The sequence below is a fragment of the Psammomys obesus genome, unplaced genomic scaffold, assembly GCF_907164565.1.
Source record: "Psammomys obesus unplaced genomic scaffold, mPsaObe1.curated_primary_1811, whole genome shotgun sequence".
In the NCBI taxonomy this organism is placed as follows: Eukaryota; Metazoa; Chordata; class Mammalia; order Rodentia; family Muridae; genus Psammomys; species Psammomys obesus.
In genome coordinates this window covers 18,916,261-18,941,812 of record NW_026590062.1, presented here as the reverse complement: position 1 = coordinate 18,941,812, position 25,552 = coordinate 18,916,261, and the positions used below count along the sequence as shown (strand labels likewise).

General features: G+C 46.4%; 1 protein-coding gene across 1 annotated transcript in view; it reads left to right on the top strand.

Moving 5' to 3' along the window:
• Galnt17 (polypeptide N-acetylgalactosaminyltransferase 17) overlaps window positions 1-25,552 on the top strand; it is a 377,891-nt gene that overhangs the window by 172,580 nt on the left and 179,759 nt on the right. The window contains exon 3 of the mRNA XM_055606411.1: window positions 23,842-24,008. Within this exon, the coding sequence (XP_055462386.1) occupies window positions 23,842-24,008 (167 nt within the window). The remainder of the gene's footprint in view (window positions 1-23,841; window positions 24,009-25,552) is intronic.

Sequence of the window (25,552 nt, the reverse complement as noted above, 5' to 3'; positions counted from 1 at the left end):
ACCAGCAATGGAGGAGGGTCCCCCTTTCTCCACAACCTCTCCAGCTGCCTTTTCTGTCATCTTGTCTTCTCTGTCAATGCAGTATTTGTAATTGTACTCATTCAGAGGCCATTGATACTGCAGGTAGTTGATATACCAGAGAACAAACAACAACTTCTTAACAACTTCTTCTTCTTCTTCTTCTTCTTCTTCTTCTTCTTCTTCTTCTTCTTCATCGTCACACCTGAGCTGGATTTTCTACTGATTTTTTTTAATCCATCCTGGCTTCTTGCCAGCTTCCTTCTTTGTTCCATACAGGGTTTTCTTAGCTGCTCTTTCTCTGTGAAAGCTGACAAAGAGGGGGTGGGGGAATGAAGAGTCACTGGTAGCTCATGATCATTTTTCTATTTAAATGCGAGGTTTGAGGGAGTCTCTGTTTTATCACAGTGCCATAGTTTTATTTGCTTTGGGGGGAGCTGTTTTGTTTTTGCTTTTATAGCTGTAGAATGTGTTTGAATTTGTGGACCATCAATTTTCCATTATTGCTTAAAAATATTTTTTTGTTCCACATACATGTGTTAGTGGGGTGGGGGGAGTTGGCAGACACATGCCATTACAAACTTGTGGGAGTCAAGGGACAGTGTTTGGGAGTCTGTTCTTTTCCTATCACTCAGGTCTCCAGGCTTGGCAGCCATTGCACTCCGCACTTAGCCAGCCCACCTGCCCTCACAGTTTCTTTAATGGGAATATTTCAAGGACTTCTAAAGTCCTGTGCACATTAAGTGTGAATCATTGGTTATATTGTTTACTGTCGTAGCCAGTGTTTTATTGCTGTGAAGAGACATCATGCCCAAGGCAACTCTTATAAAGAAAAGCATTTAATTGGGGGTTGCTTAGAGCTTCAGGTTTAGTCCATTAGAAGCATGGCAGGAAGCATGGCAGCACAGGCAGAATGGTGCTGGAGAGAAGCTGAGAGTTCTTCATCTTGATCCTCAGGCAGCATGAAAAGAGTAGAGGCACTTGGCCTGGCAGGCTACTAAAATCCCAAAGCCCACTCCCAGTGACACACTTCCTCTAAATAGGCCACACCTCCTAATCTCTCTCAAGTAGACACTCCACCACTCCCTAAAGACCAAGCATTCAAGTACTTGAGCCTGTGGCGGGTATTCCCGTTTAAACCAACACACTTCCTTTCTCACTGCTTAGACTAAGAAGCCCCTTGTGATGGCGAACACTATTGCCAACTTAACAGTGTCTCGAGTCTTCTTAGAGATGATCTGAGCATGACTGTGAGGAACTTTCCAGGTTATGTTAACTGAGGAGGAGAGGCCCACCCTACATGTGGGCTGTACCATCTCATGGGCTGGGGTCCTGCACGGAATAAAAAGGAGGGAGTGAGCTGAGCACCGGCATCATCTCTCTGCTTCCTGACTGGGTGCCACGTGACCAGCCGCCTCATGCTCCTGACGCCCTGCCTTCTGCATATACTCTGGGATTGGGATCCTTCCTTAATTACTTTTCCTTGATTTCTTTTGTCAGGTATTTTTATAAGAAAAGGAGATAATCTGCTATTCCAGGGAGGAGAGGTTTGTTTTGGCTCAGAGTCTGGAAGAGTGCACAGTCCTTCATGGTGGGGAGGGGAGGTGGAGTCATGGCTGCCAAGGTGTGTGGCTAGACTCCTCTATCTCCATTCAGTAAGCAGCAGAAGACAGACAGGCCATAGGCCCTGTCTATAAACTCAGAGCACCCTTGCTCTCTTTCCCTCTTTTTCCTTTTTCTTAAAAGAGTTCTGAGGCAGAGTTTCTTGTAGTCCAGGCTAGCCTCAAACTCTCTACATGGCCAAGGGTGAATTGAGCTCTTGATCCTCTTGCCTTTACCCCACCAAATGTTGAGGTCACAGGCAGGTGCCACCACACCCACTGGACCGATTCAGTTTTAAACACTGGGGATGGCAGGAAATCTTTACACAACAGCTGTGCTATCGGATTATTCTCAGTAGGTTAATGCCGGCACCATGCGGCTTTCGCTGTATTCAGCCACATTGTATGATATTGCTGATACTTGTCCAGAAAGGACAATTTCATTCAATACAATCTACTGTTTCCATCCTTTGAAATGTGGCCCTGTGTACCGTTGAGCTAGTGGCCTTCATTAATGAGAGCAGTCAGGTAACCACATGCTTTCTCTTCATTATGGGTGAATTATTTAGCCTTAGCTTGTCAGGTTTGTTTGTTTTTTTTTTTTTTTAAGTTTTTACATCCTGAGGCCAAGTGAATTATTCACACCTAACTGAAAGATCAGTTGTGGTTTTATCAGTGTTCAAGTAGTCCTCGACCTCTGGGGTCACATTTCAGTGAGCTACCATAAGTTGAATATATCATAAGTCGAAAATGCACTTAAAATCAAAATGTAGGGCTGGGAGATGACTTGGCACTAACAGTGCTTGCTTGCTATGCAGGCGTGAGAGCCAGAGTTCAAATTCCTAGAACCCTCATAAATGCAAGGAGAGTGCCTGAGCTGCTTGTAATTCTAGTCTCTGAACGGAGGACAGGGGATCCTCAGATCAGGCTGCCTAGCAGGACTAGCCATATTGGTGGGCTCGGGGTTTGATTGACAGACCCCATCTCAATGAATAAGGTGGGAGAAAGCAGTGAAGGCTGAGCCCCCACATACATGTACATGAGTATCGCATACACACAAAAATATGTACACACATATGCATCACACACATGAACACATGTACACACACGTACATACACACAAATAAATGAAAATGTATAAGCCTAGATTTCCAGTACTTAGGAGGCTGAGGCAGGAGGATGGGTTTTGGGCCAGCCTGAGCTACTTGAAACACTATCTCAAAAATAGATTAAGGACCATGTAGTGGGTAACACACTTAATAAATGCAAGCATTATGTATAGAGTTTGATCTCCAAGACTCACAAAAAGCTGGATATGATGGAGCATATTTTCCTTCTTTTTTCTTTTTCTCTGTCTTTTCTTCTTTCTTTTCTTTTCTTCTCCTCCTCCTCTTCCTCTTCTTCTTCAGACAGAGTTTCTCTTTGTAGCCCTGGCTGTCCTGGAACTCACTGTATAGACCAGGCTGGCCTCAAGCTCAGAGATCTGCCTGCCTCTGCCTCCTGAGTACTGGGATTAAAGGCATGTGCCACCACCGCTGGCTGATGGTGCATATTTGTAATCCCAACCCTCCTACATTGAGGAGGGAGGCAGAGGCAGAAGAATCCCATGGACGCTTTCAAGCCAGGTAGCCTGGAGTTCACAGCATAGCAGCAAATACAAGAGGGACCCTGCTCAGAATGGTGGAAGGTGAGAGCCAACTTTCAAAAAGTGTTCTCTGACCTTCCTCATGTCCACCATGGAATGTATACACATGGGTAGAGGACCCAGCATTCACATTGGGAGGCAGAGACAGGAGAATTCCTGGCAGTTCACAGCCAGCTATCCTGACATCCATAATACTGAGCAATGAGAGACCTGTCTGAGGCCAGGTGGAAAGTGAGAATCCACACAAGGTTGTCTTGTGTCGTCCACACATGCTCCAATGATACCCATGTTCACACACACACACGCACATGCACACGACAACTACCACAGCACATGAGTCTTGAATTCTAGTTAAAATTGGGAGGCTGTGTGCTTGATCCCCATAGATCCCTTGGGGAATCAGCCATTGGAGACCATCAACACTGCTTTTTAACCTGACAGTCTAGAGTGGACCCTTCCCTCTTTGACTCCTTTACTCTTTTATGTTCACCCCCACACACAGTCTTTTTTTGTTTTTGTTTTTAAAAAAATTTTTTTATTTATTTACTTTACATCCCAAGTGTTCCCCCCTCCTCTCCTTGCAGAACCCCCTCTCCTCCTTTCCCCTTCCCCTCTCCCTATACCCCCAAGAAAAGGGGATTCCCCCTGCCTCCATGTCAACCCTCCCCAGCACATCAAGTCACATCAGGACTGAGCATATACTCATCCACTGAGGCCAGGCAAGGCAGCCCTGCCAGGGGGAAGTGATCCAAAAGCAGGCAGTAGAGTCCATGTTAGAAACAGCCCCCACTCCACTCGCCAGACGACCCATATGAAGATTAAGCTGCCCATTGGCCACATATGTGTGAGGGTACATATGTGAGGGCTACCCCCCCAATCCTAAGAAGCTGCTGTGCGGTAGACACACTAAGAGCTTGAGGGGTGGGGGAGCGAGTTAGACAGGCTCCCTGAGTGCACGGTACTTGGTAGAACAAAATCAGTATGAGGCCACACTCTCACTGGACTTCCCTCCCACATTCACTGCAGCCAATATATGTTATGAGAAGCACTCTATCTTACTGAAAACAAAGAGAGAGAGAAAAGGAGACAGAGACCGAGAGAAAAGAAAAAGGGAAAGAGAGAAGAAAGAGGAAGGAAGGGAAAAGAAAAAGGAAGAGAAAAAAGACAAAAAGAGAGGGGGAGAGAATGAGTGGAGTGTAGAGAGGAACAGAAAAGATTGGGTATAATTTGGGCATTTGTTTATGAGGTTGAACTATGGCTGGGGTCAAGTGCTCTTCATGGCTGCAAGAATCAGACTCAAGGGCCCACGCAGATGGCTGTGGGACCGGCGGTGCTTGTTGTGCCAGCGTGAGGACCTGAGTTTGAATGTGAGAATCCATCCATATATACAAAAGAGGATGTTGGGGACTGCTCGCTGCCAGGCTGCCTCTAGGTTCAATGAGAGGCCCTGTCTCAAGGGCACAGAGCGATAAAGCAGGACACAAGACACTCTCCTCTGGCCTCTGCAATGGCACGCACACACACACAAAGCAGACTCTTCTCTGGCAGAAGATTGCTTTTGTCTATGTGCTTACACACTTCCGGGTGAGTGCTTCAGTGTACAAACTTACATTATGCCCGTGAGTCCATGTGTTCATGCCCAGGCGATCTGATGACTCCATTCCCCCTGCAACCACATTACAGCAAATATACTTAACAGCAATTAGAATGTTTGTGCCTGCTGTGTACACATCTTCCCGGAACACAAAGCTCTTCTCAACAGCAGCCTAAGTAATTCTAAAGATTAAAGCTGGAGATTTGCGGAGCTCTGTGGTTCATTTGCTTCCTGCAAATAGCAAGATTAACCAAGAAATTCACTGGTCCCACTTTGCCCCCTTGGAACTCGTATGCAGGCCTGAGGAAGCATGTCAGGCACACACATGGCTATAGGATCCAAGAGGACTCTCTTGATTTCTTTTATGGCAAAGAGGGGAATTTGCTGCCATTTCTGTTGGCAAAGGTGTCTCAGGAAAACGTCTGTTTATGTATATCTGCACTGGAAGTGCTCCCACTCAGCCTCTTCCACTAATACTCATTAGAAATATGGCTGATTTGTGGCCATTAAAAGGACAACTCAGGTCTTAAAGACTGTGCCCTATTGTCTTGGATGAGCACTGGTGACATTGGCAACTCTTTTTCCCAACTCTAGAGACAGGTCCTGAACTAATTCCTTTCCAACTTCCATTCCATGTGTATCTTAATTTTTCCTCTTGTTGCTGTGAGAAAACACTCTGACTGAAAGCACCTTAGGGGAGGAAAGGCTGTTTGGTTTACACTTTCAGGCCACAGTCCATCACTGAGGGAGTCGGGGCAGGGATTCAATGAGGAACCATGAAGCAGAAACCATAAGAGGAACTCTGCTTGCCGGCTGGCTTTCAAACTCATGCACAGCTAACTTTCTTATACAGCCCAGGACTGCTTGCCTAGGGAATGATGCTGCCCCAAACAGGCAGGGTCCTCCAGCATCAATTAATCGGAAAATCCCCTACAGATATTCCCAAAGGCCAATCTGATCTGGGCAGTCCCTCAATAAAGGCTCTCTCCTCAGAGCATTCTAGGCTGTGTGGAGTTGACAATTAGTTAAGGCTCACAAGGATAATGTCTAACATATTAATTTTCTGAGGAACTAGTGTTTGGGGAGCATGGATGTGGCCCAAGTTGACCCAGGCATATCTCCCAGGGAAATAAATACCCTGGTGATTATGAGTCAAAGCCCTTGCCCTTAGAGCAGAAAAATGTTTTCCAAATATGTCCTGGTTACACTAAAGAGACCAGTAGCCAAGGATGGATGCCGGAGCTAAAGCTCCATTTTATTTTATTATTATTATTGTGTGTGTGCACGTGTGTGTGCATAAACATGCGTGCATGTTTTATGTATGTGTATTAGTGCAGTCACACATATTCGCATGTAGGTAGGGAGGTCAGAGGTCTATACCAGGTGTCTTCCTCAATCATTCTTCACTTTATTTTTTATGTGTATGTTTGTGTGTCTCCATGTAAGTGTGTAAATGTTCACGCACCTCAGGGAGGCCGGAAGAGGGTGTTGTATCCCCTAGAACTGGAGTTAACAGGAAGCTGCAAGCTACTTGAGGACTGAATTCTTGTCTTCTGCAATAGCAGTGAGTACTTTTAACTGTGGAACCTTTTCTCACTGGCTTGGAGCTAAGCTAGTCTGGGTGGTAAGTGCGCCTTAGGGAGCTGTCTGTCTTTACCTCCACCTTGCTGGGATTATAGGTATAACCACACCTGGCTTATTACCTAGGTTCTGGGAATCAAACTCATATTCTCATGCTTACAAGTCAATCTCTTCATGACTGAGCCATTTCTCTAGCCTCCAGACTTCATTTTAAATGCTTTTCCTGGTGGAGTCAAAGCCAGCTTCCATTTTGAATGCTGGTGGAATCAAGTTGGGTTACTGCTTGAGGTGTGTGTGTGTGTGTGTGTGTGTGTGTGTGTGTGTGTGTGTTGGGTCTACTGTCTTTCCCTTAGCTTAGATTGTCCTCTGTTCTCTGAGTTCTCCTTTCAGTTTGTCTTCCCTCACTGTAGTTAAATAACTATCCAATAGCTCAAAGGTGACAGACCCAAGATTTAAACTCAGACTTCAACGAGATTTTCTGTTTTGTCTTTCTTGTTTTCTAACGTTTTTGGGGGGGTTGGGTGGTATTGTGTGGCTTAGTTTTCTCTCATTCTAAGTACCTTAGGTGAAGTATCTGACTCAACCTTTCATTTCAGAGGTTTTATTTGCTCTAACCAGTATCTCCCATGGGGCACTACCCAGCCCTTCTCCCACAATGTCTCTTCTCCCACAATGTCTCTGGCTGTGAGAAAAAGTACATGAGTGTGTATGTGTGGAGGCTGAAGATCAACATGGAGGATCTTCCTCAACTGCTTTGCATCTTTTCTTTTCCTACGGTACTTCCATCTTTCCTTCCTTTTGTTTTTTGAGACACGGTTTCTCTTGTGTAGCTCTGGCTATCCTAGAACTCACTTTGTAGACCAGGCTGGCCTCAAATTTAGAGATCCACCTGCCTCTGTCTCCCAAGTCCTGGGGCTAATGAACCTAAGAATTACAGATGAAGCTAAGGCTGGCTGGCCAGAGGGTCTCCCCCCAGCCACCTAGCATTTACCTGTCTTCAGTTCCTGGTGCTGCACTTACAGGCATGCGTTACCCTGCCTTCCTTTTTAAGTGGGTGCCTGGGATCTGAACTCAGGTCCATATTCTTACACAGCCAACACTAACCACCAATACCTTCTCTACAGCCTCCCAACCCCAAGGTAGTTTTGAACATAAGGAATTCAAAACACAGCACAGCATTCTGGGAAATGATGCATTCCTTAAGCAAGAGCATTCAGATGAGCTGGCAAAACAGAGCATTTTAAAGGTGTTTTATAGACATTGGATTAAAATGGCTTTCTCTGGAGTCTGTTGGCCATCGCTTGTGAGGGCATGTCTCTAACAGCATGCCCAGTCAGACTCACACTCCTTAGAAAAGAAGACAAGAGGCAGAAGTGACAAGAGGTGACAGCATAGCCACCTTGGAGAGGTCAGCATGCTTCCTGCCCACGGTCATGCCTGCTGGTAGACTTGAAAGGCTCTCTAAGCATGGTGAAGCAAAGACAGCAGGGCTTATGTCCTGAAGCTGAATACTAGGTGGCATCTCATTTTGAATCTGCTTATTGGGTCTAGGGGGATGGCTCAATGGTTCGGGGCCTTTTACAACTTTTTATATGTGTACATTTTGTTTATATGTATATGTTTGTGTGAACACCTGTGTAGGTCAAAGGACAACTTATGGGAATCAGTTTTCTCCTTCTGCCATGTGGGTCCCAGGGGTTGGACTCAAGCTATCAAACACCTTTGCCCACTGAGCCATCTTGCCTGCCTGGGGTGCTATTTCTTTTCCTTGTACCAATAGGTCTCTGGAACACTCATTTCTTGTTGAGATTCTGTACATTCTCTGCCCTGTTTTTGCACAATGTTGTCCTGGTCGTCTGTGGAGACGGTCCTCCTTCTCCAAACTCTCCCTTTGCAAGCCTTCCCCTGGAAGTTGCCTCCTGGTGTTTCACAGTCTAGATCGAATTTTATCTGCTGGTGTCAAACTTTCCTGGGTCCCCCTCCATCTCTCCCAAACAGGAAGAAGTTTCCAGAGCCTCTTGAACAAACCTCTTGCATGACATTTATCTTTCGTTGTCATAACCATGATTTACACATTTCTTTTCTCTTATGGAACTGTGAGTTTTTCTAGGAGGGGGCAGTAAAGAAAACAAAATGTTCTGGGGCCAGGGAGATGGCTCAGCAGGCAAAGGGCTTGCTGCAAGGGTGAGGACCTGTGTTCAAATCCCCAGTACCTACGTAAAGTTGGACATGACGGTGCATTCCTGTGATCCCAGCTCTCCTGTGGTGAGGCGGGAGATGCCTGGCGATGAGCAGGAGACACCAGCCTGAAGAGACGGCACCATTCCCAAGAGCACTTGCTGTTCTTGCAGAGGATCTGCGTGTGGTTGCCATATGTAGCAGCTCATAGCCACCTGGTACCCAAGCTGTAGGTATGCTAAGATCCTCTTCTGTCTTCTGGGGACACCCCCATGTCCATACACCCCCATATACACATATGTACATAAGTATAAAAAGAAATATATTTTTTTTAAAGTGACATTGTCTCAAACAAGATGGGAAGTAGAGATTGATATCCGGGGTGCTGAGGTACTCATGTGTGCCCAGCCACAAACAGACTTTGTTTTCTTTAATTCTGTATCATCAACACCTTGTAGGTCCATGGCAGATGCTTAGCTTTTCAAATGTCATGGCAAAGCTAATGTTTACGGGTGATACAGACACGCTTGTCCTTTGGCCTGTTAAAAATGAAGGAACAGGATTTCTAAATAGATACGTTATCTGTGTTAGAATCAAGGGCTGGGCATCACTCCCATCTGTCATCAGAACTGAGGCATAGAAGCCTCAGCCTCCTTGCAGTTTCCTGAGATTTTTTGTCATTGCTAAAGCCAGTGGAATGAAAAATATTTGGAGTTAAATAAAGTTGCCATCCCTAGGAAGAGGAGATTCTTCCCTGTTGATATGATGTGGCACCTTCAACCAGGCATAGCAGGTGCGCTGGAGGGGGTTTAGTTTTCCTACAATTACAGGCCCCTCATTAAATCTTTGACATCCCCAAACTAAACGTTCCACAACCCACTGCAAGCACAGGCCACCAGAAAAGTGTATTCATCAACTTTCCATCACTGTGACAAAATACCTCAGGCAAATTGACTTATAAAGAGAAAAAGGTTTATTTTAGCTCAAAAAGTTTAGAGCTTTCCATTCTTGATTGATGGGCCCATGCTATGACTTGAATTAGAAATATCTCACAGGCGTGTGCTTTGAGTGTTTGCTCTTCACTTGGTACTACTTTACAGGAAACTTCAGGGGATGGCGCCCACCTGACAGACAGAGGCCACGAGGGCCGGCTGGCCATTTTAGCCTGTTAGCCTCCCTGGTTCCTGACACACTCTGTGTTTCCCCATTGGCCATGGAGTGAAAAGCCCTGGCCTTGTGCTCATCTCATGATCGACCCATGGGGCTCTTAAGGAAAAACATTTAAGACCCAGCCTGGGGCCAGAAAGAAGCTCTGTTGAGAGTGCGTAGCTTGCAGTCCTGAGGACCCGTGTTCCATCCCAGAGCCCGTTCCAGATCAGGCTGGATGTGGTGGAGCCTGCTTGCAATCCCAGCGCTGGGGAGGTGGGGTCAGCTGGCTCCTGGGGCTCCTTGTCCAGATGCCTAGCCTGCCTGGCTAGTTCTAAGCTGGTGAGAGACTGTGTCTTTAAAAATAAAAGAGTGGACAGCACCGGAAGGAATGACCCTGAGGCTATCCTTTGACTCTACATACATGCACACACATGCATCTGCACACACATACCACACACACACACACACAAATCCCATCAACGAATTCACTATGTTTTATTTGTCAGTGTGTTTACTAAACTTTAGTTGAGCAACTGGTCCATCATTTGTGTCCAAGATGTCAGTCAAACAGATGTTGAGCCTTTGGGTTCCGTCCCTGGAACTAATGTGAAGACAGAGGCAAGATCTGACTCCTGAAAGTTGTCCACTGAGTCCCACATGCATACCATGCATACACACACACACATACACACACTCATGTGCACACACATGCACAGACCCATGTCTGCACACATGTACATCCTTAGGCACATACACACACCCATGCACGTGCTCTCATACACACATACTTGCACTCGTGTGTACACACAGGCACAGGCACAGGCATACAAACTTGCACATCTACAGCACACACACACACACACACAGTTTCACCCATGTGCATACACATGCACAGTCAACATGAGTACACTCACGACTACTTAAATGTAATGTGGAAAAAAAAAGACATTTTAAAGAGGGGAACTGTTAGGGCTGAAGTGCCCATGGTGACATTTGGTGCTGCCACGTGGGGTCCTGCGGTGTGTGGCTGCTCCATTGTCTGTGCCTCTCTTTCCAGCCAGGAGAGGAGGGCTTGAGCCTGCACAGCATCTCCAAGTCTGTCTGAGGTGGAGCCTGCTATGCTTTAGGAAGGAAGACACTGAGTCCTGGATAGCTAAAGAAAACTGAGACGGTTATGAATGCATCTGGAGAGAAAACTCTTCTAGACAGAAAAAAAACAGCAGAAATCAGCGTGTGTGTGTGTGTGTGTGTGTGTGTGTGTTCGTCAAGAAGAAAGCATCAGGTCCTGTGGAACTGGAGTTGAAGGAGGTTCTGGGAGCCACACTCAGGCCCAAGCAGCGTGTACTCTTTCCTGCTGAGCATCTCTCCAGCTCCTCTCCCATGATCTCACTGACAAAAATGGACGGCCCGTAATGCTGGTGTTCACTCAGACTTCTGTTTCTAGTTGTGGCCCTAGAGGGTGTTAGGTGATGACAGGGTGTGTCTCCATGGCACCTAATGTCACACGGGTGTCATACCCTGTGAACATCTAGGCTGTAGGTGAAACATCTCAGTTCCCTGTAGTTATGCAAAGTGCTTTTTTTATCCATAAATTCATCTGCCCCAGTCATTTTTGCTGCAATATATTGCTTATTATAAAAAAGTAAGAATGGGGGTGTGGGACATGGCTCAGTTGGTAACAGCCTTGGCTGTGCAAGCATGAGGTCCTGAGTTCAGGGCCCCAGCATCTATCTAAGACAGCGGCTTTGAGCAAACACACTTTTAACTCTAGTGGTGGGGAGAAGACAGGAAGATTTCTGGGGCTTGTTGGCCATGAGCCTAGCTCCAGGTTTAATGAGAGACTGTGTCTCAAGGGAAGAAGGTGGGGAATGATAGATGTTTCTTCTGGCTTCCATGAGTGTATATCTTATACACACGTGTGTGTGTGTGTGTGTGTGTGTGTGTGTGTGTGTGTGTGTCTGTGTGTACACATGGGAGTGCAGTGCCCACAGAGGCAGAAGAGGACATTAGGTCCCAGGAGCTGGAGTTACAGATGGTTGTGAGCCATCCCATGTAGGTGCTGGGAACTTGGGTTCTCTGCAAGAGCATCAGGTGCTGCTAACCACTGAGCCATTTCTCTGGTCTTACTTATGCTCTTTGATTTTCATTATTAGATGAGGTAAGGTAGTTTCTCTTCATCTATTGCTGTTAATTATTTTTCATTTGCAGTTTGTTTTAGCTCGTTTTCTTCTGAGGAACAACAGTCTGTGTTATCATTAGGTTTCAACTTGAAAATTCCTTCACATACAGAACCTGTAGACACTCACATTTTCTCTTATATTTAGAATTCTAAACTTAGCTTTTAAAATGTGAAATTAATCCTGAAGTACGTTCAGCGGGTAGATGGGGACCAGACCCTGCACCGCTGACTGATGAATTCTTTCCTCTGGGTTTTTGCAGCTCCTTGGCATAGATTCTCGGAGTCCTGTCTGTTTCTTATCTCTTGGTTCTGTTTAGAATTCATCAGAACCCATCATGTAAGTGAGGACTACCTTGAACTCTGGTCCTCCTGCCTCTGCCTCAAGTGTGCTGATACAGATATGTAGTACCATGCCTGCTTTAAGCAGTGATGGGGTGGACCCGAGGCTTTGCTGAGCAAACGACACTAAAACCAAACCAAAGAATGAAATGACAAAACCTTTATAGCAATTTGGAGTGCTCAGAAGTGAAGGAGAAAGGAGAGATTTTCACTGAGAAGAGGGTCTCATGGTATGGCCTTCAGATTCTGGGAAGAATGCTGCTGCCCAGGTGTGAGGTCTGCTGGACCTTAAATGAGGCTATTTTTTTCTTCCCAGAGTGCACCACTTCTTAATGTCCCCCCAGCCCTCATGCAGCCCCAGGGCTGACCCCTCTCCTTCCTCTGGGCCCCAGTAGCTAACAGGCTAGCTGCCTCCCAGTGAGGTTGGGGGATGTTGCCTCTGCTTCCAGTGTGTGGAGGTTTCTTAGCTCTGACCTCAAACTGTCTGCATTAATTTACTCTTAATTATTTTTACAGATTCTATTCTTGGGCCATTGCTTAATAAAACTCAAGGGGTTTTCTTTTCTTATTTCTTTCTTCTTTTTCTTTTTTTCTTCAATACAACAACATCAGCTGTATCGGACCCCAGCGGAATCATCTACTAAACTGAGGGTCTCAGGAATGCACCCTGCACCCCTGCGTGTCTCTATGTGTCCTCCATTAATTTTTTTTAGACAAAGAATTTAAGTATAATACAGTCACCTATGTTCACAACCCAGGGTAGAGGTGAATCTATATCCTTTTAAAAAGAAATGGAGCAAGAGAGGGAGGGAAGGAGGAAGAAAGGAAGGAGGAAAGGAGGAAGGAAGGAAGGAAGGAGGGAGGGAGGGAGGGAGGAAGGAAGGAAGGAGGAAGGAAGGAGAGAGGGAGGGAGGGAGGGAGGAAGGAAGGAAGAAGAGGGAGGGAGGGAGGAAGGAAGGAAGGAGGAAGGAGGGAGGGAGGGAGGGAGGGAGGGAGGAAGGAAGGAAGGAAGGAAGGAAGGAAGGAAGGAAGGAAGGAAGGAGTCAGTCATTTTGCCCATGGAGGGGCAGAGGCTTCTTTACACTTACGTCTGTACCAGGCCCTCCCACTCTAATATGACTAAGGAGAGTAGCCTCCTGGATTTTTTTGGCTAAAGAATGAAAAACAACTCCTTATGACTCAGAGAGAGAGAGAAAAAAAAAAATCCTTCCCAGGTAGCCGTGGAGCCAGGAAGTGATCCATCGAAGAATAAAAATACCTTGGGGGAACATTGCAGAATAAATGTTTATAGGAATCAGGCTGGCAGAAAAGACGCAGGGCTTTGTGTGATTCTGACATGGGACTGTGCACCCACAGAGGTGCTTTCTTGGCCACGTGGCCCTGCTTGAATCCCTCCCAGCATGCTCCTGTGTTGAGCTGAGTAAGGGAATAGATTCCCTCCCCAGAGTGGAGAAACTCACATGTATACACCCACAACCTCATGCGTTTAATTTCTAGAGTTCCTCTGGGGTTCTGTGGACCCCAAGATAAGCACTCATTTGATGGAGTAGGCTGACTCTCCATTGCTGAGAAGGGCATCACCAAGATGGATAGGACAGACACAAGGAACTCTAATGCTAGAGTAGGCAGTTTGTCAGGAGGCCTGGCTAATGAGGTATGTGGCTGGCTCTTCTGATAGGAACCGTGGAGCTCAACAGAGGAAATGAAACAGCCCAGCAAAGTGTGCATTCTCCTCCCAATAATGAGAGCTCCAAGAGAGGGCCTGCCTGGATCTGTGCTATTCCACCCCACATCTGATCTTGCAAGGTCTGCTGTTGCTAAAAATGACACCATTCTCCTAAAATTCAGAAAAAGCGTGATGAGGAAGATAAGCAGAACTGGAGCGCCGGGCCGGGGGAAGTACTTGACCCCGGCAGCGTGGAGCGTTTGAGCCCTGATTAGTAAATCAAGAGAGACAGAAGCACCGTGGTGCTGGAGATGGCTTTTAAGCATGGAAGAGCTGTCACCCACATCATAGCAGTGGATGGAAAATAAGTGGTACCTTTGATCATGAGAACAGCAGATGAGGTAAATACAGGAGTTGGGGGGGGGTGTCGGAGTTTCAGGTGTGAATTCAGTCACCGTTTCTCTCCTGAGTTTCATATGAAGGTCTGGAAAAACACAAAGAAGTTTGGAGAGAGAGAGAACAGCAATGTGCAAAGGAGAGCCATTGGACATCAGGATGGAGGTCTAGGAGCAGGGCCAGGGGTCAGGGCTGAAGGTAGAAGAACAGTTAGACAAGTGGTAGGGTATTTTAGGCAGAGAGAAAAGTCTGAGTGCATGGAGGGACAGCATTCCCAGATATAGGACATATGCATATTTATAGGGATTGGATAGGCAGGAGAGATGGGGTTGGAGGGAAGATTGAGGGCTCAGCAATCCTTTTTGCCTGCTTTCTGACTGTGGACACGATTGATCAGCTGCCTCCCATGCCCCCATCATGATGGAATAAATATGCCAGCAGAGTATGATTAAAATAAACCCCCTTTTCCTTAGGTTGCCTTTGTTAGGTATTTTGATACAGCCATGAAAAAAGTAACTGACACACTGGGGAAGCACTAACAGAGAAAAAACAGCATCCCAGGAACTGGAGGTGTGAGAGGGGGTCTCCAGGGAGAAAGGGAAGGAACCAGATAGGGAAGGAGACTGCGATGGTTGGGGCTGGAAGTAGCTGAGTACAGCATTTCTGGCACTGCACAGGAGGCCAGAAAAGGCCAAGGGAGTTTGCTGGTAATTGTACTACATCAGTATTTCTAATCAGGTAGTTTTGAATGTTCTTTGGGGTGGGTCAGAAGCTCTGAGGCTCTGACAGGAAAGAGGGATCCTAGTGACAATGTTTCATGAGGTGAGACACTTCAATCAGTGTAAACCTCTTTCCCAAAGTAAACAGTGATGTGTTAGCCATGGCTCCTCAGAGGAAGGTGAGCAAGAGGAGAGGCAGTGTGAGTGTGTGTGTGTGTGTGTGAGAGAGAGAAAGAGAGAGAGAGAGAGAGAGAGAGAAGAGACAGAATGATGGAAAGAGAGGGAGAGAGATAAGATAGACTGAGGGACAAATGGCAAAGAAGATGAGAAATGGAAAGACAGAGATGAAGAAAAAGACATAAAGGAAAAAGAAAGATGAGAGATGGGGAGAGAGAAAGAAATGGAAGGAGAAGGGGATAGAGATATGAAGAAAAACAAGCAGGAAGAGAGAGAGATGGGTGATGGAGAGAAAGAGGAAAAGAAAAGATCAAGATATCAGAGATGGAGAGAAATAAAGAGAAGGAGGGAGGGAGAAAGAGAGAGACAGAGAGATGGAAAGACAAAGAGGGAGAGAGGGAGAGAGGAAGATGGAAATTTTTCCTTCTGTTTTCGACTTTTTAAGACATGATTTCAGTATGTAGCTCTGGCTGAGCTTTTACTATGTAGCATAGAGTGGTCTTGAACTTGTAGTAATTCTTTTGCCTCTGCCTCTAAAGTGCTGGGATTGAGGGTGTGTGCCAACATACCCACCTTGATTTAGGTTTTTCTTCTGCTTAAATCACCATCTTGCCTATGTTTGAGTGTACATCCTCATGTTGTGAAGCAAGGCCAATATTCGTCCCTAGAACTTCTTCTGCCTCGTGAATCATCAGAAACTCAGAATCCATCAGACAACTTTATTTCCTTCCACTTCTCTTGTGGTTCTCTCTGGTGATCTCCCAGAGGCGATTCTGTCTCTAAGTCACTCTGTGGACATTTTTTGGTGTGAACCAGTCCAGTCTAGTGGCTTGGTTATGAAGAAGGGGAGGGGATGATAGTGGTTACCCAGATCTGATGATCCCATTCCAGGACCACAAACAGGGTGGACAGAGGCCATGAGAATTCATGGCTTCAGAAGCCTCAGTCACAGAATCCTTTATTCTTGCTGCTGTTGGATAATTCCATACACGTGTATAATGTACTTTGATCCATCCACCCCATTATCACCTCTCATTTCCTCAGATCCCCTTCTCCCCACCACCAAAATCCATCTCCTATTTTTATGACTTTTTTTTGTGTTAATTTTGGGTTGGTTTGTTTGGTTTTTTGTGTGTGTGTGACCCAATGAGTTTACTTGGTCTGCTTCATGTGCATGGGTGAGAGGTTATCAATAGAGCCACAAGAAACCTACCCATGCCTATACTGCTGAAGAAAATGTCTCTCCTTCCACCAGCAACCATTAACTGCCTGTAGCTCTTCAGGGAGGAGTCGGGGGTCTTGGGAGCCCCTCCCCTATCCATGCTGGAATGTTTTCCAGCTTGATCTTGTGCAGTGAAATCACCAAGTGCTGTGAGCTCATTACTGCAATGGCCATGTTCCATCCAGAAGATAGCCTCTCACTGCACTCTCTTAGATTCTTTCTGTGCCCTTTAGTTTAGTTTCCTTTCTCTATTGGGTACAACCTCACTGAGAATCTGTTTTACCCAGCAGCCTTTTTTTTTTTTTTTTTTGAGAAGAGAAACCTAGTTTTTAATTTCTGGCTTCCCCTTTAGGTCTTGAGCATTGATTAAAATTGACCTCAACTGTGATGATTTGAATGCAATGTCTCCCATAAGTCTCCAGAACTTGAATATTTGATCTCCCAATGGTTGCTCTTTGAGGAGGCTCAGGAGGTGTGGCGTACCTGGACGCAGTCTGTCACTGCAGCCAAGCTTCGAGGTTTCAAAAGGCCCATGGCAGTTCCAGCCCTCTCTGCTTACTGCTCCAGATGTGAGCTCTCTCAGCTTGCTGCTCCAACTACCTTCTACCTGCCACCTCTGCTGTGCCATCATGGACTCTAACCCTCTCAGACCATAAGCCTAACATAAACTCTAATTTCCATTGCCTTGAACATGATTTTTGCCACAGAAATAGAAAAGAAGCACATGTAGATCCCTTGTCTGCCAATCATCTCTGTTTACATAAAAGACTGTTTATTGCTATTGACTGACTGGTTATCCAAAAGAAATATGCTGTTTTGGAAGAACATTACTGAGACTGCATTGGTAGAAGGGGCGACGAACACACTCCGTGATGGATTCCAAGGTGTTGCCTGTTTGTGTAACTTGTTTTCTACTCAGGGTGCAAGGTCTTAGATCTAGCATCAGTTCTCCTCTCCTCCAAACTTTCCATGCACCGACTAGCTGAGATCTTTTTGCCTTGGTTCTTTGTGAATTTCACATCATGCACTCGAGTCCCTCTCATCTCTCCCCACCCCCTCCGTACCTGCACTCCACCCTTGCAACCTCCCCCCCTCAAGAAAGAAAAATAAAGCTCATTATGGAAGCAATATGTGCCTCAGTGTGTCCCACAGCCTTTTTGTCCACACGTCTTTGCTCGCAAGTGTTTATTACAGTGACTCATTGATCTGGTACAAAACTTCTAGCTTCTGCTACTCCATCAATACTGGGACCTCACTGGTCCCAGTGTGTCATGGAGATCCTGTAGTTTTGGATCTGTAGGACCTCACTGGGACTCCTCTCACATACCCTGTGTCCTAGAGATCCTGTAGTTTTGGATCTGTGGGACTGGACCCTCCATGCACTCCAGTAGTTCATCGGGGGGATTGATGGTAAGGTGGACGAATTCAAATCCCTGGATTTAGGCCTGAGAGGTGTCTGAGCTGGTCTGCCTGCTTGCTGTCATGCCCTCGGGGCTGGCTCACCCACAACTCCTTCGACCAGGGCCAGCTCTACCTTGCTGCCCAGGTGAGGCACAGGGCCCATCATCCTGAGTGCTGCAGCCAGTGAAAGATAGAAATAGTTCTCCCACTCTCCTGACCCCAGGGCCAGCTTTCCTGACTGCCATAGATGGTGAGGAATGAAGAAAGGGGGGAGGGGTGTCTCTCCCTCATCTGTGCCACTGCCCAGCAGCAGACAGGAGTCAGGGCTGGCTCTCCTGTGCCCAAGGCCCCTGGGCTGGCTCACCTGCAACCCCACATCCAGGTCAGCTCAGGTGCTGCCCAGGTGAGGTACAGGGCCGGCTCTCCCGAGTGCCGCAGCAGGGGAGGGTCAGGGACAACTCTCCCACTCTGATGAGCTTGAGGCCAGCTCTCTTGCCTGTCATAGGCAGCAAGGGCCAAGGGGGTGGGCATCTCTCCTTGCCTATGTCAGCTCACTAGCCAGGATCTTTTAAACAAATAGTGCATTATCCTTTTGTGGATCTTAGGTCTTGCATGGTTCTAAGGACAGAAGGAGAGTAAGTTCAAGGCCAGCTTGAGCTACCTAACAAGCTCCAACCTAGTTTAGGCTACATAGTGAGGCCATATATTCTAGTTTTCTTTCTGTTGCTGTGATAAAACACTCTAACCCAAAACCAACTTAGGGGAGAAAAGGGATTACTTGGTTTTCACTTCCAAGTTACAGGCCCTTACTGTAGGGAAGTCAAGGCAGAAGCCTAAGGCATCACATTCACAAGCAAAGCAGCAAGAGAGTAAACAAATGAATCTTTGCTTGCTTGCCTGCTTACCTCTGTTGGCATGCTCCTGTCTTATACTGTTTGGGAATCCCCACCTAGGGAGTGGTGTCACCCACAGTGGAATGGGTCTTCCTTCATCAACCAACCATTTAAAGACAATCTCCTACAGACTTCCCTCAAGCCAACCTGATACTGACAATCCCTCATTGAGACCCTTGCCAGGTGATGATGGTTTAAACTAACCAGCATACCATGCCTCAGAAAAACAAAGGATTAGGGAGGGGGTGGGGATAGCTTTACAGGCTGCATAGCTGGCTTTGCAGCCTGGGAGGCTGACAAGGCAGGAAACGTGTGGTTATGCATGGTTTACTTTATAGGGAGGGCAAGAAGGTGAGCTCGAGCTGCCTGCCCACAGTACAGTTTAGCTTGGCCTCATCTCCTCAGGAAAAGGAGCTATAGCAGTGGTTTTCAACCTGTGAGTTGTAACCCCTCTGGGAGATTGAATGACCCTTTCACAGGGTTCACTCAAGACTATCAGAAAATACAGATATTTCCATTACAGTTCATAACAGAAGCAAAATTACAGTTATAAAGTTGCAATGAAAGTAACTGCATGACTGGGGCCACCACCTGAGAAAACCATATTAAAGGGTCGCAGTGTTAGGAAGGTTGAGAACCACTGAGCTACAGTCTGACCCATGCTCTCCAACCCCCTGGCCTGTGAGTCCTCTCTCTCTCCATCTTCAGCACGTGTGCTCCCTTCCTCCGGTCATGTCCTGCCCTGGGCATTGGAAATACCATATATATGCATCTGTGCCTAATCTGACTCCCTTCAGAATATACCTAAAACTTCTCTTGTCCATTTCTGCACACACCAAGCTTATTCTGAGCTTCCATAGGACAGGCTAGAAGCTAGAGATGGATATTTATTTTAAGGGTTTATTTTTAAATTAGCAAACCCATTATTTTGTACATTGGATATGTGATATATATCACAGGCTTTGATCATATCCACCCATTACCCTCCCCTGCCCCACTCCCTTAGAAGTGGTCTCCTGTCTCTTTACAGATAGCCGTCTTCTATTTTCATGCCATACATGCTTTCATTTTATTTCAGTTTTTAAAAAGATTTATTTTACTATTTGTTTGTGCCTGTGCAAACATGCATAGATACCATCAGAAGGAAGTATTGTATCCCCTGGAACTGAGGTTATAGGTTATTGTAAGCTACTTGATATAGGTGCTGGGAACTGAACTGAGGTTCTTCAGAAGTGCTCTTAACTGCTGAGAGACCCCTATTTTAATTTTTGAGACAGAGTCTGATGTTGCCCTGGCTGGCCTCAATCTCCTTAATGTAGCTGAGAATAGCCTTGAACTTCTAATATATGAAAAAAGATACATAATGTATACCAAATATATTTTATACATTTTAAATCCATGTTCTGCATATAAGCAAAGCATATAATATTTTACTTTCTGAGATATATAAATATTTTAAATCTAGATTCTGTATATGAGAGAAAGCATGCAATGTTTCCTTCTACTTTAGCTGTTTTATTTTTATCTATGTTTATGTGTGTGTGTGGGGGGGGGCTATGCTCATGTGTGTGTAATGCTCACTAAGACCAGAAGAGGGTGTTGGATCCTGTGGGGGTACAGTGGCTGTAGGCCACTTAATGTAAGCGCTGGAACCACACTTAAATCTTCTGCAAAGGCAGCTCACAGCAGCTAAGCTGTCTCTCCAGCCCCAATATTTAGCTCTTTGGATCTGGCTTACTTTGTTTAATGGGGTGATCCCCACTTCTATCTCTTTTCTTGCCAATGACAGACATCATTTGTTCTTTGTAGATAAGTAACACTCTCTCCTTCTCCCTCCCCACCCCCTCACTCTGCTCTCACTGTCTTGTGCACCTGTGCATATCTTAGAGGTTTTTTTCAGCTTTCTAGGACACAAAAGCCCAGCAAACTAAAGCTAGTTCTCATAGTAACAACACATGGCCTGCCAGAGAGCTGGGAGTATCCTGTGTAGGGAAGGGTCATGCACAGCACAGGTGAGCTGAGCACGCCTGTGGGGTGGGAGGGTAGCTGGCCTCATGGGCCCTTAGGGTATATTAAAGCAAACGGAGAAGCCAGAACAGGGAACAGAGGTGCCAACCAGGCCAACAGGATAGCGGTTTTTTTGTTTTTGTTTTTGTTTTTTTCACTAGATAGTAGTTTTTCATGAGGTTCTAGAAGGTTGTTTTTTGCTTTCTTTAACAAGAAGCCTGGAGCAAGAGAGAGCATGGATTATTTTAATAATTTTGCAGGAGGCAAGGTTGAGGTGTGGCGAGGTGGTGCGTAGGAGTGTATGCTCAGAGTAGTGTGGTGCATGATGGGATACCTCACCCTTCCAAAGTCTCCCAGGGTGAAAACTTATTGTTGGGTACTTTGACCTATAAAAGGGAAGGACTGAGGCCGCGTCCCCCAATAGCTCTTATGCTTTTTACTTTACTAGCAGAGGCTCAAGTTACAAATCTGTTTGGTTGGTGGTGGTAGTGGCGGGGGTGGGTGGGGAGTGGGTGTGGGGAGTGTCTCGGAGCAGTGGTCCTCAACCTGTGGGTCACAAACCCCAAAAGTCCAAGGGAAAACACAAATTTTTACACTACGATTCATAACAGTAGCAAAATTAGAGTTATGAGGTAGAAACAAAAGTAATGCTATGGTTGGGGGGAGAGGTCACCACAGCAGGAGTAACCATAGTAAAGGGCCCCAGCACTGGGAAGGTTGAGAACCTCTGCTCTAGAGGAACGGAACTCATAAAGGGAATATATTATAAAATGGTGTTTAGCGGATTGGCCTCCAGGATGGACCAGGTGGTTCACCAGTGGCTGTCTTTACACCGAAGAGGCTGGGAACGTGGCAGCTGCGCAGTCCATGAGACTGGATGCCTAGTAGTCTGAATGAGTGGCAAAGGCCTAGGGGATTCCCAGAGAGACACTTCCGGTGATGGTGAAAGATGGCTGCTGCAGCAGCATCAAGCATGGAGGCACTCTCTATAGAGGAGTGAAGGGAGGCGAGGGATGATGCTTTTCCATCAGAGCTCTCTAGGCCTCGGTTGCTGTGGAAGGTGGAGCCCACGCTAAGGGAGAGTGCACCCAGCAGGATGTCTTTTAGCTGATTCCATATCCGATCTAGTTGACACCCAAGATCCAGCACCGTCTCCATCCTTGAGCACAACCAGACTCCACTGCTCATGGGTAGAGATGACAGTGAGTACAGAGTGTGTCCTGGACTTCGTTCTTGCCTAGAAGGAGTAGAAGCTATTAAAAATAGCGGGCCAGCACTGGGGAAGTGGCTCAGTTGGTAGAGTGCTTGCTTAGCATGCCCAAGGTCCTGGGTTCTATTCCCAGCACTACACAAACTGGGGTGGCGGTCCGCACCTCTAATGGTAGGGAAAAATCAAACATTCAGGGTCAACTTTGACCAACCTGGGTGACGTAAGACCTGGTATCGAAATTAAAATAAATGAAAAATAAAATCAAACAGGACCAAAGAAGTAAGCATTCAGAGTAGCTAGGTATAAGCTGTATGTAGTCCCATCTTCCCATCTTCATTGTGGCCAATAATGGGCTGGGATGGAGCAGCTGCCTCAGGCTGAGGATGCGGAGGTGAGTCCCGAGGGACCTGCTGGCATGCCCTCATTCCTCGGGTCGCCACCCAGCCAGTGACTCCTGCCAATAGCTCATGAGCCTAGCAATGGCCATTCCTATCTCTCTGTGTCTCTAGGCCGTGGATTTATAGGGCCACAGCAAAAATAAGGCTGTGTGAGCCATGAATCCCTGAACAGTCTCCTCAGGAGGCAGGGATGTATATTGTAACAAAACTTTATTTTCTCTTGAAAATTGCCAGTGTGATTCATACGGCCTGACACAGCCCAAGCTGTTCACCGTAAAGAAACAGACGCATCTCTCCCTCCCTCCCCAGCGTGTCCCTCCCACTCCATCCCCTCATCCACTTCCTTTGTTCAGGTCCTTCCTGCGTCCTTCTATGTGCAATCTCACAGAGGCAAGATGAGTCGGAATTTTGCACTCCCCTGTGCATGCATGTGAGTGTGTGTGTGTGTGTGTGTGTGTGTGTGTGTGTGTACATGATCAAGTAGAGGCCAGATAACAATAACCTCAGCTATCATTTCTCAGATGCTACCTACCTTCTTTTATTTTATTTCTTTCTTTACTCTTTAAATTTTTATTGTATGAGTAGGTGTTTTGTCTGCATGTATGTCTGTGCACAACACATGTGCCTGGTACCCATGGAGGCCCCAAGAGGGTGCCAAATTCCCCAAACCTGCAGTTCTAGTCAGTTCTGAACTGCAGTGGGGGTTCTTGGGATTGAACCTGGCTCTTTAAGATCCAACCTCCAGTCCTCATGCTTGTACTTGAAGTGAGCACCTTCCCAGTTCTAATTTTGTTGTTGTTTGTTTTTCAACTGGGACCTCACCAAGTAGGGAGTTTGAATAGCCCAAGAACTCCGGGGATTTGCTGTCTCTGCCTCTGCAGCACTGAGATTACAAGCATATACCGCCACATAATTTTTTTTTACCTTGATGTGGGTTCTGGAGATTGAAGTGAGGTCCTCATGCTCACATAGCAAAAACTATCAACTGAGCCATCTCCCCAGCTGCAGGTTTGTAGAGGCCTTGGTTCTCTTTCTCTCTGTCTCTGTCTCTGTCTCTGTCTCTCTCTCTCTCTCTCTCTCCCCCCCCCCCCCGTGTGTGTGTGTGTGTGTGTGTGGAGGGGAGCAAAACCTGGTTAGAAATTGGCTATAATCCTCTGTGTTCATCCACATCTCCTGTGATTTCTTTTTATATTACTTAAAAATGATTTATTTTATATGTATGTGTTTGATTGTCATGATTGAGCGCATGTGTGTAAGTCACATGAACACAGGTGCCTTTGGAAGCTACAAGATGGCATCAGATCCCCTTGAAATGGAGTTATGGGCACTTGGAAGATGTTCCATGTGGTTCTGGAAACCAAACCTGGGTCCTCAGCTAGAGCGGTGCCCTTCATCTGTGAGCCACATCTCCAGCCCCTCCTGCCTTGTCTTCCTTTCTCTGATATCGTCCCTGTTCTCCTTTCCCCAGGTGCAAGGAGCTCAGATACTCTAAGGAGCTGCCCCAAATATCCATCATCTTCATCTTCGTGAATGAGGCCCTGTCTGTGATCCTGCGGTCAGTCCACAGTGCCGTCAACCACACACCCACACACCTGCTGAAAGAGATCATCCTGGTGGATGACAACAGCGATGAAGGTACGGGGGAGGACAGCGGGAATGAAACGCCTCTTCTGTTGCCAAGGGAACCATGCTCGTGTCCACATCTCCTGATCCCTGGAGAGTCTTGGCAGATATTGGTTCCTCACTATTTGAGTCCTCTAGGGATCTGTGCTGGTTAGTTCTGTCTGCTTGATACAAACTAGAATCACCTGGAAGAGAGTCCATTATCTAGATCAGGTTGGCCCATGAGCATGGCTATGGAGCACTGTCTTAATTGTTAGTTTAGTTGATTGGGAGGGTCCAGCCCATCGTGGGTGGCACCATTCCCTGCAAAGGGCATCCTGAAGTATATGAGCCAGGAGAAAGCCAAATGAGAACAATCAAGCAAGGACCTATCTACTTCCACTCTTGACTGTGAGTAGGATGTGACTAGCCGATTGCATCTTGGCTCTCCCAAAGTATGGACTCTAACCTTCAATTGTGAGCCAGATAAACTCTTTCCTAAGTTGCCTTTGGTCAAGCTATTTTATCACAGCAGCATCGAAACAACAACAAAAAGCTGAACTGGCTCTTATAAAAAATTATTGGACGAATGTTCCGTAGGTAAAATGCCTTTCCCACAAGCATGAAGATATGAATTTGATTTCTCAGAGCCCACGTTTTTAAAAATCCAGGTGTGACCTGCTGACATGGGCCAGGTATTGGGGAGGCAGAGACGGGCAGATCCCTGGGGCTCATTGTCCACCCAGCTTCACCTAATCGGTGTACTCAGGGCTAGTGAGGGGCTCTTTGGAAGTGGACAGCTCCTGAGGAAGGATACCTGGGATTGTCCTATGGCCTCCACATACATCTACATGCATGGGTGAGTGCACTTACACACACACACACACACACACACACACACACACACACACTCACACACACACACACTCACACACACACACATGTGCACATATGCAAACCGAAGTAAATAAATGGATGAACAGTTACTGGAGTCAGTCATGATGGTGCACATCTTTAATCTTAGCGCTTGGGAGGTTGAGGGGGGAAGTTCATGCATTCAAGGCAAACCTGGGCTATGCAGCCAGTTCTTTCCCAGTCTTGGCTACGTACATAATTAAAAAACAAGACCTACTAATTTCCCTTTCATATCACCAAAAGGACACAAAAAGGAAAGTCAGCTTTCTTCCTCCTCCACCTCTTAATATTGTCTCCACTGTAGTTCCCAAGACATAAATTTAAAAAAGAAAATGTTCTTGGGACTGGGGAACTGGTTCAGTCAGCTAAGTGCTCGAAGTGAAAACCCAAGAAACCCTGGGTTTGAACCCTAGTTTCTGCCTAAACTGCCAGGCTTGGAGGTGTGCACTGATAATCCCAGGGCTGGGTGTGTGCAGTGGAGACAGAGGGATCCTTGGACCTCAGGGGGCTAGCCTAGCTGAGTCACTGAGCTACCTGTTCAGTGAGACGTGAAGTCTCAAAATGTAAAGGGAGAGATGGATCAAAGGAGATACCCAATCTTGGTCCCTGGCCTGAACACACACACACACACACACACACACACACACACACACACACACACA